This window comes from Trichomycterus rosablanca, chromosome 1 (assembly GCF_030014385.1).
Source record: "Trichomycterus rosablanca isolate fTriRos1 chromosome 1, fTriRos1.hap1, whole genome shotgun sequence".
NCBI lineage: Eukaryota > Metazoa > Chordata > Actinopteri > Siluriformes > Trichomycteridae > Trichomycterus > Trichomycterus rosablanca.
The window spans coordinates 39751778-39768672 of NC_085988.1; the positions used below are offsets into that span (position 1 = coordinate 39751778).

The window sequence follows — 16895 nt, forward strand, 5'->3', positions numbered from 1 at the left end:
GATGTGGAGGAATGGCATTAGCCTGCACAGAGACCTAATTTAACTGAACTTCTTTAGGATAATTTGGGACGTTTATTGTGAGCCAGGCAAAATGTGACCTGACAAATACCCTTTTAACTGGCCACATATTAATTGACCACAAATTCCCACAGACACATTTTAAATGTGTTAAATTAGGTTTCTTAGACAGTAGATGGCTGATGATGTTAACTATAGACATGTTTCAAAAGAGAGAAAACCACAAAATGAGTGGACAAAGTGCAGATGCTTCTGGACAGGTCTACTTATCATCATCGAAACCCATTGAGAGAATATATTTTTAAGTAAAGATGTTTCATTCCTCCAGTACAGTTTCAGAGAATTGTAGAATATATACCAAGATGCACTGAAGCTGATACGATGGCTCCTGATGGACCAACATCCGACTAGAGTATATAAGCTTTCTATTAAACCAACATATATCTAAAAGTTTCACTGCTAACTTTGAATTAAAAAAAGCTATATAATAAAGTTTCCATCTAATAAATAATTCAATTGTTTAGGTGGAACCGTGGTCTATTACACTCAGGTTCGAATCTCAGCCATGCTATAAGCCAGCTGGGCATCTACACAGACGCAATAAGCTATTTCTTAAAGGCAGGTGTCCCAAGCCGTGCAATGGATTGAAGACCTATCTATGGTATTCCTGCCCTGTTCCCAGTGTTTCCAGGTAGAACTGAACCCACTTTTATTTAAATTGTGTTTTGATCTGGACTGGCTAAAAAGTAAGATTGTGTCATTACATCTAACTGTGGATGCTAATATTTACAAATAAGTACTTAATTAAAGCATGTATTCAGTGAAAAAGTAGTGGAGCTACAACTGAGCCTTGTGGAACACCAAACTTTACTTGCGATTGCAGAGAGAATGCTCTTCTTACATTTACAAAATGAAAACATTAAGTCAGATATGGACAGAACAAAAGAAGTACTAAAATATACACATTGCTAAAATATGATTCTTAAACATTAATGACATAATTGTACAAATATATTGCACCACACCTTAAACTGTACCATCATAACCTGGCAAAAATATAGTACAACATCCAATATTTACAGTTTCTTTAACAAAATGAATCAACATCTTTGACATTTAAAGTCACAATGGTAAACATTAAAAATACCACTGTGTGTTAACAGATTTTAGAATAATCCACATATAAATTCACATCAGCATGTATTAAAAATATCATTAAGCAGTTATGGATTTACAGCAGCAAAAAGGGTTTTTTGCTGCACGTATGTAAGTACCTAACCAAGGCTTTCACAGCTATTTTATTAAACCAATTTTTATGCCTGAGTATATATGGTACAAAGTGCATTGTCAAAAAAAAAAAAAAATTTGATAGTGTTTAAGATTTGGCCTTTTTGGTGGTAGTGGAATACCAAATTCTTCCTGAAGCTGCATCTTAGACCGTTTCTCCTTTTGTCCTCTGACCTGCTTCTCATCATTCTCATAGTTTTTTCTGGATTTATTATTATTCTTAAGTCTGATAGTAAGTAACAGCCAGCTTCATCTTAAGCCCTCTGGGGAAGCAGAGGCTGTTCTTGTAGTGAGATGTTATTACCAATGTTGTTGCCAATACCTCCACTCAGAATTTACACAGTTTAAAGCTAAGAGCCTTCAGGAAGAATTCATAACAGTTTATAAACGTTTCTATAATTTAAACCATTTGTACAGAACTGCTAATACTGATTGTCTTTGCACAGAAACACATTAATACATCAGAATCCCTAATAGCATCAGCATCTCAAAAAAAAATTCAGTCTAAGGGAATGTGCTACAGAGCTACAGAATTGTACTGGCTCATTCCTGCCTTTATTTCAGACCATGTAATTCTTCTTGAGAACCTCCAGGTACTGCTGAGTGGCTCTGCTAACCAAGTCCTGCTGCTCCCCATTCAAGTTTAGACTCTTCTGGGAGCCGCTAGCAGAACCTACTGGAGACACCCGGGCTGAGACGCCCTCCAGCTCAACTGTGGCTAAGAGAATGAGACAGAGCACGGATGTCAAAACTGTAAGCTTATTGAAAGTTTGGTCAAGCAAAATCTTTGCTTCATTTTTTCCTGAACTCCCCAATTTTCACCCAATATAACTACTGCCAATTCCCCTATAACCACTCTCTTGCCACTTGTACTGCCCCTGCACTGAGCTGAGACCATCATGCATCAGTGTAAGGTGACACCATGCACCATGTTGAAAAGAATTAGTTTAGAGTTCATCAAGAAAGGCACTTACCACACTCCAGCTCCTTTGAGATGTTTCTTTCCAGTTTAGACTGCATCTACATGGAGTTGAGGCAAACAAATCAGTACAGCAACTACATCCTTCATCAACAGCCTTTTCTTGCTATGGCTCAGAGTTTAAGAGTAAAGGATATTATTGTTTGCATTCACAGGCACTGAGAATAAACCTTAAATGTTTAAATAGTGCTAAAATATTCAAGAAAAATGACCAAAAGACGATTTTCTGAAGCAATGTCTATGCTTAGAATTTTAAATACAAAATATGTGCAAAAATAAGCATAGCTGATGACTATAAAATTGAAATATTTAAAGCATGAATCCTTATACAGGGCATGTTAGGAATATTTAATAATTAAGATCTTCAGTTATTCAGTACAAAAGTCAGATCATTTTACAAACATTGCCCAAATGAGATTTAAAAGGAGAGTTTGACTTTTGTACAGCACTTTTAGAGGTGTGACAATACACAATTCTTTTGTTATGTATTAACTCTTATATAAACATTTTTGCACCATGATACAGAGTAAAAAAAAGTATTTCATTCAAACCAAACATCGGAGATTTGTTCAAGGTTAGTTCATGGCTGCTGCTTACCATGATGCTAAAGTTACAAATCAAATCCTTAGCACATTTTTTTTTTTTTTTTTTAAACTGGACATAAAAAAATGTTTAAGCTGGTGCTACATGGGTGTGCACTAGTTAGTATTATTCTGAAATAAATGAAACAGATGCAGGTTTTTTACAAACCAATCAACTTAAACAGAACCAAGTAATTTAAACAGTTTGCCATTTCCACCTGAGCAATAATATGACCAAAGGGTGTGCACAAGAAAGAGAGCAACCTCATCACGTTAAAATAAGGAAAGTTGAGAATTTGGAAAACTTGTAACAAAAGTGTCATCCTAGCACAGTAGAACCAAATTGCTGTTGGTATAAGAGTTGAATCTGCTTTGCAAGAAACTGTGATTATTTAGACAAACCATCGGGTAGGAGCTAAGATGCACCCTTTTGTCCATGCTTCTCTAAACTGGCAGCCTCCTACAATTAGCCAACATTATCCTCAAAATGTCACGACTTTATGCTTGTACCTTTAAGACTTCCTTCTTTACTCTGTAAATCTACTATTTAAATTTTTCTTAACAGTGGCTTTAAACTGCTGTCATAAGCATGAGTAGGAAAACCTGCATACCAAAAAATAAGAGCTTGAGGTGCGGCCTCATGAAGTGTGAAAGTGTAAAAGTGAGTAATAAGACTACTATCCAAAGACTACTATCCACTGAAAGAACAAACAAATCTCACCAATGCCTTTCATGCCCTCTGCATCTAAAAATCATAGGACCAGACAAGCAAGCCCACTGTTAGTTGCAGAACTTCCAGTATTACAGCCCCATATTAAAAAGTATTAAATAAATATGTGTATCATTACACTTCTAAGTTTTACAGTCTGATGAGAAGAACTTTAACTCTAATCCTATCGGTACCTTCATATACAGAAGCTCATGCTTTTCTTATGATTATGCCCAGCTACACACCTGCTTATGAATCAGGCTGAAGAGAGGAGAGGTGAGAGACAGACTTTTGAGTTAGGAGCTGAAGGAGTGAGAAACAGAAGAGGTTATGTTTGCACAATCCCTCTGAAGGAAACTTGATAAATGATAAAGTGACAGAACAAAGGGGAAATGATTAAAAAGTAAAAGAACAGAGTATAACTGATGTTAAAAGAAGTGGAAGGTTTTCTTGCTGTATAGCAGACATGTCTTATTAATAAAGATTGAGCAAACATTTTTTAGGAACTGGTTAATTGTACTAAAATGTTCCAAAAACAACACCCACACCTACTGACCACTAACTTCATCCTGCTCCAGCTTACCTTGGCTAGAAAGTCCTCCACTCGCTCAGTTTGTGGTTCTCTTGTAGGACCAAGTAAAGAGGCTCCCAGGAGCAGACGATTATTGAGGGGCCCCAGAGATGCCCCATATACACCCATAGGTCCAAGAGAAGCAGATCCATCTAGCGCCGGTCCTCCCAAAGAGCCGTTCAACATGCTGCTGCTGAGGAGAGATGTACTGCGGTGTCTCTCACCTAACAACTTAGCGTTGGTCTCGGCTAGTCGCTCATTAGCCCTGTGAACATCAAAAGTATGTGATGTGACAAAGATGCATGTGGAGAAATGAGGGTAAGAACAAGTCGATGGAGATTCAGTGTGCTACACTGCTATTTTAAAACAATCCTTACGGCATTATGATGATCCTAATTTTCAATCTGTTCAGTTAGGAAGCATATGCGATTGCTTTGGTGCAAATGAAAGTGATAACAGGTGCACTGGAGAGGCAACAGCAATACAGCCTCAAAAGGGAAATGGCTGGAAAGAACATTTTCCAATACAGGATTGCAAATTATTTCCTCATAATACTGTAAAAAGAGCTAGGGAATCTGGAGAGATCTCAGCCTGTGTAGGGCAAAGCCAGAAATCACTGAATGTGTGCCTCCCGAAAGGTGCTTACAGTTTCCCTCTAGGTTTGAGTAAGTGGTTGTGTGGACAGAGCCACTCACTTCTAAAAAGCACTACTGAGTCAGGTATTCATCTTTAGTAAACAAAAACCTAACGTGAGCATAAGGTGGAACACATACTGAAAGTGCCGTCCATGCTTAGCCGGGCACCATATATGGGCATGCAACTCCAAGAAGCAATTCAGAGTCACCAGTGTACCCACTGCAATGATCTTGAGAGGTTAAAAAACTACTACCAACACTACAAGCTGCAACATTATGCCAATTCACTGCTAATACATAGATTACCATTAATGTTTATAGTAATAGTTTTAGGTCCAAGTTATAGCTGACTTCGGGGTGTCTGCTAATACTTCACCTCTAAATTTGTTGTAGCTGTGTGGAACTCACCTCTCAAGCTTGGAAGCTAGACTTTTCCGGTGCCTGAGCTCATCATTGTAGAGCTGTCTGTAACGCTCGAGTTCAGTGCGGCTGGAATCTGACTGTAGCAGGCTGTCCTGCTGAATGCTGCGGGCTCGACTCAGCTCGGCCTCCAACTCGTTAATGCGCTTCTCCAGCTCAGCTTTCTGCCTTGCCTCGTTAACAGTCTTCATCTGCTCCAGAGCCTCTTGTGATGCCGCCTGTGTCTGGCAATACATGACGAGACATTTATAAGCCTTGATTATAGATATGTGCTAATACTCAGTTCCATATCACGAGGAATCATGATATTGTGGTGGACACCATTAAGAAGGAACTTCATTGTTTATGGAAGAGCACTGTGGTGGAAAAACCCTTAATGAAATACTTCAGAGACTAGATTATGAGTAGAAAAGAGTCCAAGGATCACACGGACAGAGTCTCACATAGAGACCCTCTGAATGCAATCACACAGAAAAAAATAATCCCCCTTATATACTCCCGTCGATGACCTTGTAGGACAGTGAAAGATTCCACCATTAACAGAGATTTCTTAGCTAGAACATAGGAACTGGTCTAAACCAGCTAGAACTGGGTTTTGAAGGTCATACAATGCAATTGACGGCATTTCTTATCTCATACACCACAAACACATCCAGTAACATTCCATTATAGTAGTATTCTTGGAATATGTCTACTGGCAATCATGCCCTGTTCTTGAATACACCACTAGGTGCTACTTGGACACATCATCAGTGATGAACCCGAGGTCCTTGGGTGTTTCGGGTCTTTGATCATCAAACACCCTCGCTCGGGCGACCCAGCCGGGGGTGATCAGCCCCCAACTTGTGTCCAAGTGGCCTGCTACTCCAAGGGTCCCCCCTCCGGATCCATAGCCATCTTGAGGCTTTCTCCGCAGCCTCTATGATGTTCCTAATGGCTTTTCTGCACAGCTGACCCTTAACTCCAAGGAGCTTCAAGGTGCGGGGTAGAGACTGGCCAGCAAAACCCCTGCACCCCACCTCGACTGGTTCGCATCGGGCTTTCAAGCCTTTGCTCCGACACTCAGCCACTAACTCAGAGTATTTGGCCCTCTTACGTTCATTGGCCTCCTCAACTCTGTCTTCCCAGGGAACAGTCAGCTCCACCAGGACCACTTGCTTTGTTGACTCCGATGTCAACACCACATCTGGGCGGAGTGCAGTGGCCAAGATGTGCTCTGGGAACTTAAGCTGTTTCCCCAGGTCGACTTGGAGTTCCCAGTCTCGTGCTGTGGTGAGAAGCCCTCCAGAGGAACCTGGCTGATGTTGTGCCTGCTCTCCAGCTCTGACGAAGGTAATGAGCTTCTTTCGGGGGGGCTGGTATCTGCAGTTGGAGATTGCTATGCTGAGCGTATCTGCCAGAGCCCTAAGGACCTGGTCATGTCGCCAGCGATAACGCCCTTCCCCCAAGGCCTTCGGGCAGCAACTAAGGATATGCTCTAGCGTGGCTCTCCTCTCACATAACTGGCATGCCGCGGTGTCTGCCATGCCCCAGCGCTGCAAATTGGTTGGGCTTGGAAGAACGTCATACACGGCTAGGATGAGAAACTTGAGGTGCTGGGGCTCCAGTCTCCAGAGCTCTGGCCAGGTAATTTTCCGCTTTTCGGCGTGTTCCCACCTTGTCCAGGCGCCTTGTTGGTACATAGCCACCATCTTGATCCGCCGATTTTCCTCCACTTCTACTCGGATCTCATCCTGTACCATTTGACGTCTCTCCATTCTTCCAGCTTTATCGTAGCGAGGTTTAGAGAAGCTACCAAGCCCAGCCTGACCCACTGCTGTGTTACCCACCAAGATGTTGTGCTGCAGCCGTGCCTCAGCTCTGTCAATGGCTTCGTGGGCCTTCCACTTCCTCCCCGTTTTCACTTGGATTCCTGCGGTGGCGACTTTTTTGTCAGCGGAGTCCCTGTACATCATCAGCTCCCTGGAACGTGTGACCATAAACTCCTCTGACAAGCCGCTGATTGGAAGCTGCAGCATTGTGGAATGGCCATACAACGCGATGCTGCTAAGGGATCGGGGAAGCCCCATCCACCTGCGAAGAAACTGGCTGATGGTTCTTTCCAACGTCTCCACCATTGTTATGGGCACCTCATAGACAAGCAAAGGCCAAAGGAGTCTTGGCAGGACTCCATGTTGGTAAATCCAGGTTTTGAATTTCCCTGGCAGCCCCGACTTGTCTATAGCTGCAAGCCATGCAGTCAGGTCAGCCTTAGTTTGCTGGAGTGCACCGGAGTCCCTCAAATGAGCTGTTAAAGACCTTGCCCAGGCTCTTCACAGGTTTGTCAGTCACTGATGGAATTGCTGTCTCTCCTATGGCAAAGCGAAACCGATCGACCACCTTGCCTTTCTTCAAGACCAAAAACCTGGACTTGGCGGGCTTGAAGCTCATCCTTGCCCACGAGATGAGCCGCTCAAGCCCCTGGAGTAGCCATCTACAACCGGGCACAGAGGTTGTGGTGACTGTGAGATCGTCCATAAATGCTCTTATTGGGGGCTGCCGCGTTCCAGATTTTAACAGAGGGCCTCTGCACTCCACCTCAGCAGACTTCACAATCATGTTCATAGCCAAGGAGAAGAGTGGCACCGAAATGGTGCAGCCTGTAATAATACCCTTCTCCAGGCGTTGCCAGGCAGATGTTGATGATCCTGATGTTACCCTCAACTGGAAGTTGTTATAATAGTCCAGGATGAGGTTAGTGATAGCTACTGGCACATGATGTCTTGTCAACGCTGTTTCCACGAGTTTGTGGGGGATGGATCCATAGGCGTTCGTTAGGTCCAGCCAGAGTGTTGCCAAATCCCCTCTGCTTGCCTTTGCCTCCCGGATGAGCTGCGAGACCACACCCGTGTGCTCTAGGCATCCTGGAACACCAGGGACTCCACCCTTCTGCACTGAGGTGTCAATATAACCGTTCTTCAAGAGGAAGTCAGTCAGCCGTTGGGACACTATCTTAAAGAAGATCTTCCCTTCGATGCAGAGCAGCGAGATGATGCGGAATTGGTCGATTTTACTCGCGTCCTCTTCCTTTGGGATCCAGACTCCCTCTGCAGCCCGCCACTGGGCGGCGACCTTCTTCCTACGCCAGATCACCTTTAAGATCTTCCAGAGTCGCACAAGCAGCTTGGGACACTGCTTGTAGACTCTGTATGGGACCCCACTAGGGCCTGGAGAGGAGCTTGATCTTGCAGCCATCACTGCGTCTTTGACCTCTTTCAGGGTAGGCTCTGCGGTGTTAAACTGCACCACGGGCACTGGTGGCTTTACCAGGGCCTCACATGGGCCTAGATCTTGCTCCCTTAAAGGATCGCTGAAGGTGGTTTTAAGGTGGTGGTTAATATCCTCTACCGAACACTTCAGGGTGCCACTGTTCTTCTGCCCCAGTAGACGCTTAGTGAAGCTGAATGGGTTGGTGATGAATGCCTTGCGCTTCTTAGCCCTCTCCTTCCCCTTCCTCCTGTGCCATTCAGCTCGCCCAAGTGTGATTAGCTTGCTCCTCAAGATCTGCCTGAGTTCGGACAAGGCACCTCTCTCCTCCTCGTTTGCTGCCCTGAACTGACGTTTCAAAATCTTCAGTTCTTGTCTCAGATGGCTGATCTTAAACTCCCGTCGGTTGGGTCTCGATGTTTGCCTGCTTGCGGGCCTTTCTGTCACCCCAAACCGCTCTGCACCGATTGATGTTATCAAGGTGCACATAGCCTGGAGTTTATGGTCCACATCGCCCTTCACAGTCTCCAGGATCTTGTCTAAGTCCATATCCAGGTGAAGCCACTCCTTGTTGTTTGCGGCAGGCCACTTAACCCGGTGATGTTCTGGTTTTCCACCCTGCGGGGGGACTGATGCAGCTTGGAGGTTCCGGACACTGTGGGGTAGTTCCGGGCCCGGCTCCTCCTCCGTCTGACCAGGGTTTGTGACCGGCACTTTATCTGTAGTGCTAGCCACTGCCCCTGAGCGTCGCCTCACTTGTCCTCCCTTCAGGCAGGCCATCTTGGTCTGATGGATTTTGAGACCTGTCGGGTTTTTGCACACCTTGCCGCAGATGCAGACTGTGCTCTTTGTCGATTGTCCATTTGCTAGGGTCAATGCTGGTAAATCAGTCCGATTGGGATTCTCATCCTCCCCCCCTCTCGGGAATCCCTGGGGGTATGATTCAGAAGGGTTCATCGTAGCTTACTTTGGGTGCTCCTTCACAGGAACTGCAGTTCGGGGTGCTAGCCCTTGCTGCCCCGGTTGCCGTCTTCCCGCGCTGCCAACTGTCTCTCCAGTCGTCACCATTCTATTCATGGTCGTCATCCGGTCTTTCCCGATGGTCACTGGCAAGGCCAGATACGTCAGTTCTTGAATACACCACTAGGTGCTACTTGGACACATCATCAGTGATGAACCCGAGGTCCTTGGGTGTTTCGGGTCTTTGATCATCAAACACCCTCGCTCGGGCGACCCAGCCGGGGGTGATCAGCCCCCAACTTGTGTCCAAGTGGCCTGCTACTCCAAGGGTCCCCCCTCCGGATCCATAGCCATCTTGAGGCTTTCTCCGCAGCCTCTATGATGTTCCTAATGGCTTTTCTGCACAGCTGACCCTTAACTCCAAGGAGCTTCAAGGTGTGGGGTAGAGACTGGCCAGCAAAACCCCTGCACCCCACCTCGACTGGTTCGCATCGGGCTTTCCAGCCTTTGCTCCGACACTCAGCCACTAACTCAGAGTATTTGGCCCTCTTACGTTCATTGGCCTCCTCAACTCTGTCTTCCCAGGGAACAGTCAGCTCCACCAGGACCACTTGCTTTGTTGACTCCGATGTCAACACCACGTCTGGGCGGAGTGCAGTGGCCAAGATGTGCTCTGGGAACTTAAGCTGTTTCCCCAGGTCGACTTGGAGTTCCCAGTCTCGTGCTGTGGTGAGAAGCCCTCCAGAGGAACCTGGCTGATGTTGTGCCTGCTCTCCAGCTCTGACGAAGGTAATGAGCTTCTTTCGGGGGGGCTGGTATCTGCAGTTGGAGATTGCTATGCTGAGCGTATCTGCCAGAGCCCTAAGGACCTGGTCATGTCGCCAGCGATAACGCCCTTCCCCCAAGGCCTTCGGGCAGCAACTGAGGATATGCTCTAGCGTGGCTCTCCTCTCACATAACTGGCATGCCGCGGTGTCTGCCATGCCCCAGCGCTGCAAATTGGTTGGGCTTGGAAGAACGTCATACACGGCTAGGATGAGAAACTTGAGGTGCTGGGGCTCCAGTCTCCAGAGCTCTGGCCAGGTAATTTTCCGCTTTTCGGCGTGTTCCCACCTTGTCCAGGCGCCTTGTTGGTACATAGCCACCATCTTGATCCGCCGATTTTCCTCCACTTCTACTCGGATCTCATCCTGTACCATTTGACGTCTCTCCATTCTTCCAGCTTTATCGTATCGTAGCCCTAAATATATCTACATGTTCTAAGCATCAATAATACTTTTAGTGTAAATTAACATTTTTCTCACCAGCATCTTTAACACGTTTTATAAAATAAAGAAGTACTATTTGAAAGGCAGCATTTAAATGTCATCTATCATATAAAATGCAACAGCGGGCACTTACTAAAAACCAGAGGACTCAAAAAAACAGTAGATACAAAGTGATGCCTTAAACAAATGTTCCCTTATATAATGCTGTATTGTATACTGTATAATGTGGTATTATGTGCCATCAAAAGGTGACCAAGGTGACCTTGAGTGTCATGAAAGGCGCCAACAAATAAAATGTATTATTATTATTATCACCATAGCAGTGATGCTGATTTAGTTAGATCTTCGTGTACACCGTATTTGGGTAAATGTATATATAGAATATTTTATACATGCTTTACCAAAGTTATTATTACAAGGTTCTGCATAATACTGTAGCCTTGCTGGTACCTGCAGGAAAAGGTTGACTTCATCCAGTTTATGCTGGATCTCCTGTCTGGCCCTCTCCTCAGTCTGCCGACGGAATTGCTCGGCCTGACTGTAGTCCATGACTCCTCCCTCCAACCGCCTGCGCAGGTCTACTACTTCCTCCTCCAGCTGCTGTTTGCTACGTTCCAGACGTTCTTGACTGCGACTGAAGCTCTTCAAGGAACCAAGCTGCTCTTTCAGCTCCCTGTTTACCTTCTCTAGGTGGGAGCATCGCAACACCTCACGCTCCAGCTGCACATGAAGACCATCCACCTTGGAAGAGGTGGGAAATGTAGAATAAAAACAGGACCCAATCCATCTTGATTTATGAGATTTGCATTGATTGTGCCTGGCACAAAATATGTGATAAACTTGCAGCAAACATATAAATACCTCCGTAAACTATATATTGTCTTTTTTATTTACTACAAATGGAAAATTCTAACCCTTTTTACTGGAAAAATTTAATAAGTGTCTCTGAGCACCGTAACAGCAGGAAGGAGAATTTTATATGGGATGTTGATTGTATTAAAATGTACTGGTTTCTTTTACAATGTGTTAGATTTTTACTGGTCAAAACTAGACATATAAGGATTCAGTTGCATGTAAGACCACGTTTTCGTGTTTTAGACAATTCGTTCCAGCTTTTTTGTCGTCTCACTGAGCCAGAACAGTGTTTAAAGGCATTTCCATTTCTAATTGGTCATATTATATTGCACCCTTTGTCACATATCAACAGACATTGCATTAATAATTATGTAAATAAACTGCTATAAACAATGTCCACATGTACTACAGTATAAGAACAAAAAATGTGTGCATGTGAAACCATACCTTTATTTTCATCCTGCTAACTGCTTCCTCTGTCTCACTATGTCTAAGTGACGGCTCTCTCCTGGGGCTGCCAACAGAAGAATCCAACTCTCCTCCATCCTTCTCCCGTAGCTTTTTCTTAGCAGTTTTCACCAAAGTCCGCAACCTAACACACACACACACACACACGCTTTTATCTATCCAACAAATTTGGAATTTAATGCCTGAAACACACTCAAAAAGTTTATCACCTTTCCTATTAATGAAAAATGAAGAAAAATACCTTAATTTGTCATATATACACTATACAGACAAAAGTATTACACCTACAAGAGCTTTTATGAGATCCCATTCAAAATTCATAAGCATTAATAAAAAGTTGCCCCCCTCCACCTCGCAGCTGAAACAGCTTCCATTCTTCTGGGAAGACTTTCTACAAGATTTTGGAGTGCGTGGAGTGCATTTGTGAGGTCAGGCAATGATGTTGAACAGAACGGCCTGGCTTGCATTTTTACATTTAAATTTTCAGCATTTAGCAGACGCTTTTATCCAAAGTGACTTACACAATGAGCGGAACACAATGAGCGGAACACAATGAGCAATTGAGGGTTAAGGGCCTTGCTCAGGGACCCAACAGTGGCAACTTGGTGGTGGTGGGGCTTGAACCGGCAACCTTCTGTTTACTAGTCCAGTACCTTAACCACTGAGCTATCACTGGCTTGCAATCTCAATGCAGTCAGACAAGGTCACATTCTCCAGGCATTCGCTGAACCCAGACTCATCCATCAGACTACCAGATAGAGAAGCGTGATTCATCACTCCACAGTATTAATAAAACATTATTTATTTTTAATAGGAGACAGATCAGAAAGCCTACAATAACTCAAATTACAACTCTGCAACTGTAGTGAGACCCAAAATATCCTATCAACCTAGAACATAATGTTATGTTTCAGTCTGGAAAGGCTTGCCAAAACTAAACTGTTAAAGACCTAATTTTGATTTTTGCTGCGACATGCAGACAGAAGAGTCAAAATCTACCAAAACAGCACAACGTCCAGCATATAATTTGCTGCACACAAATAGGTAAATAAAGCCTGATCTCTCAGTGCTGCAGGAAAGGGATGTAATGTTTAAAATTTGAAAGGCTTAATGTTTCACCTGTAGGTTTCTTTCTGAAGCTCAGTGTTTCTCTGTATTTCCTGGTCCAACCGAGCATCTACAGCCCTTTTCTGCTCAGCTATCTTCTTGGCTTTCTTCTTCTGAAGCTCTATCTGTTACCATAAAAAGTTAATAAAAAGTTTATTGTATTATTCTACCACAATTCAAAAGCCACTAAGGACTAAGATAAAATGCATTAGAGAAGTGTGCTGAGTTGTTATAATGACCTGGTTGTTAAACTCCCCTTTCTCTTTTTCCAGTTCAGCTAGCCGAAGGCTGATCCGTGAGCGACTCTTTAGCTCATCTTCCCACAAGGCCTGTGAGTCCTGGGCATTGTTGGTTAGCACATTCTGCTTCTGCATCTAATAAGTCAACCAATTTCAATAAAATGTAGTGTTTTAACAGTGCATACATTAATAACATTGCCATTAGCAAACAAGTCCATTACCTTGGCCATTAATACAAAGCCTTAAAAGTGCCTTCTCCAATCTGTTGTCACAAAGTTGGAAGCATGTTTTTGTTGGTTTGTTTGTTTTATAATGCCACATTGTTTTTATAATGGTGTCACATTTATGAATTTGTTGGAAATGGGAAAGTTGGAAGCATGTAATTTATTTTATATATAATTGATTTTATACACCTGTTAGCAATGGGTGTGGCTAAAACACCTAAACTCAAAATGAAGGGTGTCCACATTTATTATACTTTATTACACTGCTATTCTTAATCATTTTTTTAGAGCATCAACTCAGCCTCCATTGATCTAAAACTATCTTGGTGTGATTTTAAAATGTTGCTTACATTTGGGACATTTAAAATTTATTTTATAGCAGAAATGCATGCAATGATAACAGCATTGTCTCAAAGCCTGCCTCAATTATCATCATGCCTACCTGCTATGTAGGTTGGCACAGGGCATGGACTACAGTATCATGCCAACTTGTCAGGTTACAGTGAGCCAGCAGGGGGCATGAAGGTGCAGATGACTGACAGTGTTTGTTTCTTAATTGACAGTCTCTGTGCCTCATTAAGCGTTAACTTACTGCAGCTATGAGAATGTTTCAAATACTGGCTTTGTTGGCCACCTTGCCACTGACTTGTTGTTGTGTGTGTCAGTAACCTGCATGCTCTGTGAGGCCGGCACACAGGGCTGGACCGTGCCCAGCTCTTTTGCCGCTGGCTTTTATACTAATATTCTTTTCATCTTTTTCGTGAAAAGACCAGCAGCATTCATCTTATGCAGCGGGCATGCATCTTATGCATGCATGAGTTCACTCTATGTTTTTAAAGAGCTTTGGTTTGCCACTGGCTGGTGGATTGGGTAGCTAGAGTGAACTTAGCTTTCATATTTTCCTTTTTATTAATCTTTTCTGACTTTTCTTAGTGGTTATGCATTTCAATGTGGGTTTTGTTACTAAAGCCCCTGTGGGGTGAACGCATGACCACCTGCCTTTTCCGAATGTCCTTTTTTTTCCTCTGTCTGGGCTATCTCCTCTGTGCTTCTGGCTGTGGATTTTCATTTGGTGATTTTGGCCACTTATTATTTCAGTTATTATTTCCCCCATTTTTGTTTAGCTAAATGGAAATAAAAGTTCATGTACTTCATAAACCAAACAGGTAGAAGGTCCCACCTCATGACTGAGCTGATCCTGCAGACCCATCTTACTGCTTTGCAGATTTGTCACCAAATCTTCTAACTGATGCCGAATCTGTAAATATGTAAAAAGGTTTAGGAAAAAGCATGTAAGCTTCATATTTAAAAATAATATTTGAAATGTATGAAAACACTATGCATGCAACTATTTCAAAACAAAGCAACAAATTAAGGATGTTAGACCCCAGAAACCAAAAAAACACAGAAGTAGTAGAGTTTATTTAACAGCAAGCTCAATTGAATAAAGCAGGTAAAATCACTATATTCAATCACTCTTTAAAAACCACCACCAAGAACAGAAAATGTCCATAAACAAACCAACAAATTATTTTAATGAGATCAATTAACTGTATTGCCCAGAGGGCTTTTTGTAATAAATTTGAAAATCCAATGCATCAAGGTAGGATAAGTGATACAATGCCATACAAAGTATTTACATCTTATTGATTCTCTCAATTTTTGCAATGTCACACTACATTCTACATTGTTTTCTACTTTTAGGAAATTTGTTTTATACAATTTTATACAAGACAACCTAAATAAGCACAAAGTCTGTTTAGTTAGTCCAACTAGCCCTGTGTAATAGAGTAATAAAAAAAAAAAACAGAGGCAAGGTTAGAGAATGGTGCTGGAATATGAAAATAATCAGTATGCATTAAAAGTTGTGTCAAATATGTGAAATGTCCGAGAGTCATAATTGTACATATGGAGTACAGAAACAAAATAATAATAATTAATGGTTTGAATTTTGACTAGAGTTGAATATGGACAACCAGTAAATATTTCTTGGTTAATGAGAATTAATCGCGAGAAGATGCTAACAATACAGTTATATATATATATATATGATACCAACCAATCCATCTGGTGATGAATCTGATAGCTGTAAAAAGAGAACTAAGATTATCAGTTTAGTACAGGTTTATGGCTAATTAAAATGCAAAACATGAATATATTAACGGTCAGGTTTATGGAAGATGACTTCAACTACAGTCCAGGGGTCTTCAGGGTTTCAGGAACAGACATGAAAATTAAAAATTAAAAAAATGGCTAAAACCATTTAAAAATGTTACACTTACCTTGTTTTGTGATCATATAAACTATGATAATATAATAATAAATAATGAGCTATGAGGTCAATGTAAAGGGTCAAGAAAAAAATCAAGTAAATCAATAGGATTGCCAGTTACTGTTTCTGTGAAAGACATCTGATTCTGATTCTAATATTTAAAAAAACAAAATAATGGAAAACCAAATGCTCTGGGGAAGAAAAGGAAAAAAAAATGCACAAACAAAATAAAAAACACAACAAAGACAAAATCGCATCCAAGTACCCAGTTGTATCTCCTACAAAGTTGTATCTACTGCTGCAGACCCCTACCATGACCGAGTAGGACCATACCTTACACAATCTGATCCCCATTATACCCGCCTCTATGCAAAAGCCATCAATCAGCCAGCAGAGGCCATAATTGCAGCAGCAATAAGAAAACCCTTTGGCCCACTCCTTCCTAAAACACAGCCAATCATATCTATGTAGGCACAACGCTGCACCAACCAAGTACCTGCTTTATTTGTTAACAGTTACATCAAAAAGGGTTCAGTTAGTAGTACTTACAGCAGTAGCTTCTTGAGCTTCCTTCTGAAGTATCTCAATACGGTTATTCTGTTGCTTGATTGTGGCCTCCAGTCTGGCATTCTCAATCTCCAAACTGTGGGCATGTCAAGATCACATTAAGCTGTCTTTCTAGCCACCAACAAGCTTTAGATTGTCCAGATCTTTTGGGCCAATCTAATGATCGATTTATTCAAACTGTATATGTAAATACAATTCAAATAGTGAATTCAAAAATCCAGTGTTGTACCTCTGCACTGCCTCTTCCAGCTGTTTTATGGTTTGTTCAGTACTTCCGGTAGCAGCCAAGGCTTCCTGCAGTTTCTGACTAGCACTGATAAGGTCTCGCTCCTTTTCATCCAAAGTGCCTTTTAAAGTGTTTATGCGCCTCTCCGCCTGCAAGTATAGCTCCTCACTGTCTTGAAACTGAAGTTACAACAAAGACGAGAGCCACTTTACTGAATGCTCATAGTCTATACTATTAAAAAAGTAAGAAAAGAATTGTTTAAA

General features: G+C 42.5%; 1 protein-coding gene and 1 pseudogene across 5 annotated transcripts in view; both read right to left on the reverse strand.

Annotated features, from left to right (window-relative positions):
• Positions 1 to 866: 866 nt before the first annotated feature.
• The window catches only part of si:ch211-272n13.3 (ankyrin repeat domain-containing protein 26), a 44681-nt gene continuing 28652 nt past the window's right edge, over positions 867 to 16895 (reverse strand). For 2 of the 5 annotated variants that reach the window (XM_062992809.1, XM_062992807.1), the window contains 9 exons: positions 16636 to 16811; positions 16389 to 16482; positions 15627 to 15653; positions 14748 to 14825; positions 13344 to 13478; positions 13117 to 13229; positions 11977 to 12121; positions 11125 to 11415; positions 9654 to 10656 (listed from right to left, as the gene is read on the reverse strand). In XM_062992809.1, coding sequence (XP_062848879.1) covers positions 9658 to 10656; positions 11125 to 11415; positions 11977 to 12121; positions 13117 to 13229; positions 13344 to 13478; positions 14748 to 14825; positions 15627 to 15653; positions 16389 to 16482; positions 16636 to 16811 — 2058 coding nt within the window. In that variant the 3' untranslated portion in view covers positions 9654 to 9657. Of the gene's footprint in view, positions 2024 to 2279; positions 2326 to 3816; positions 3878 to 4157; positions 4411 to 5188; positions 5425 to 9653; positions 10657 to 11124; positions 11416 to 11976; positions 12122 to 13116; positions 13230 to 13343; positions 13479 to 14747; positions 14826 to 15626; positions 15654 to 16388; positions 16483 to 16635; positions 16812 to 16895 lie in introns of those variants that run through there. The other 3 variants (XM_062992810.1, XM_062992811.1, XM_062992808.1) reach the window with 3 other exon arrangements.
• LOC134311182 (uncharacterized) lies at positions 5986 to 9403 on the reverse strand (annotated as a pseudogene).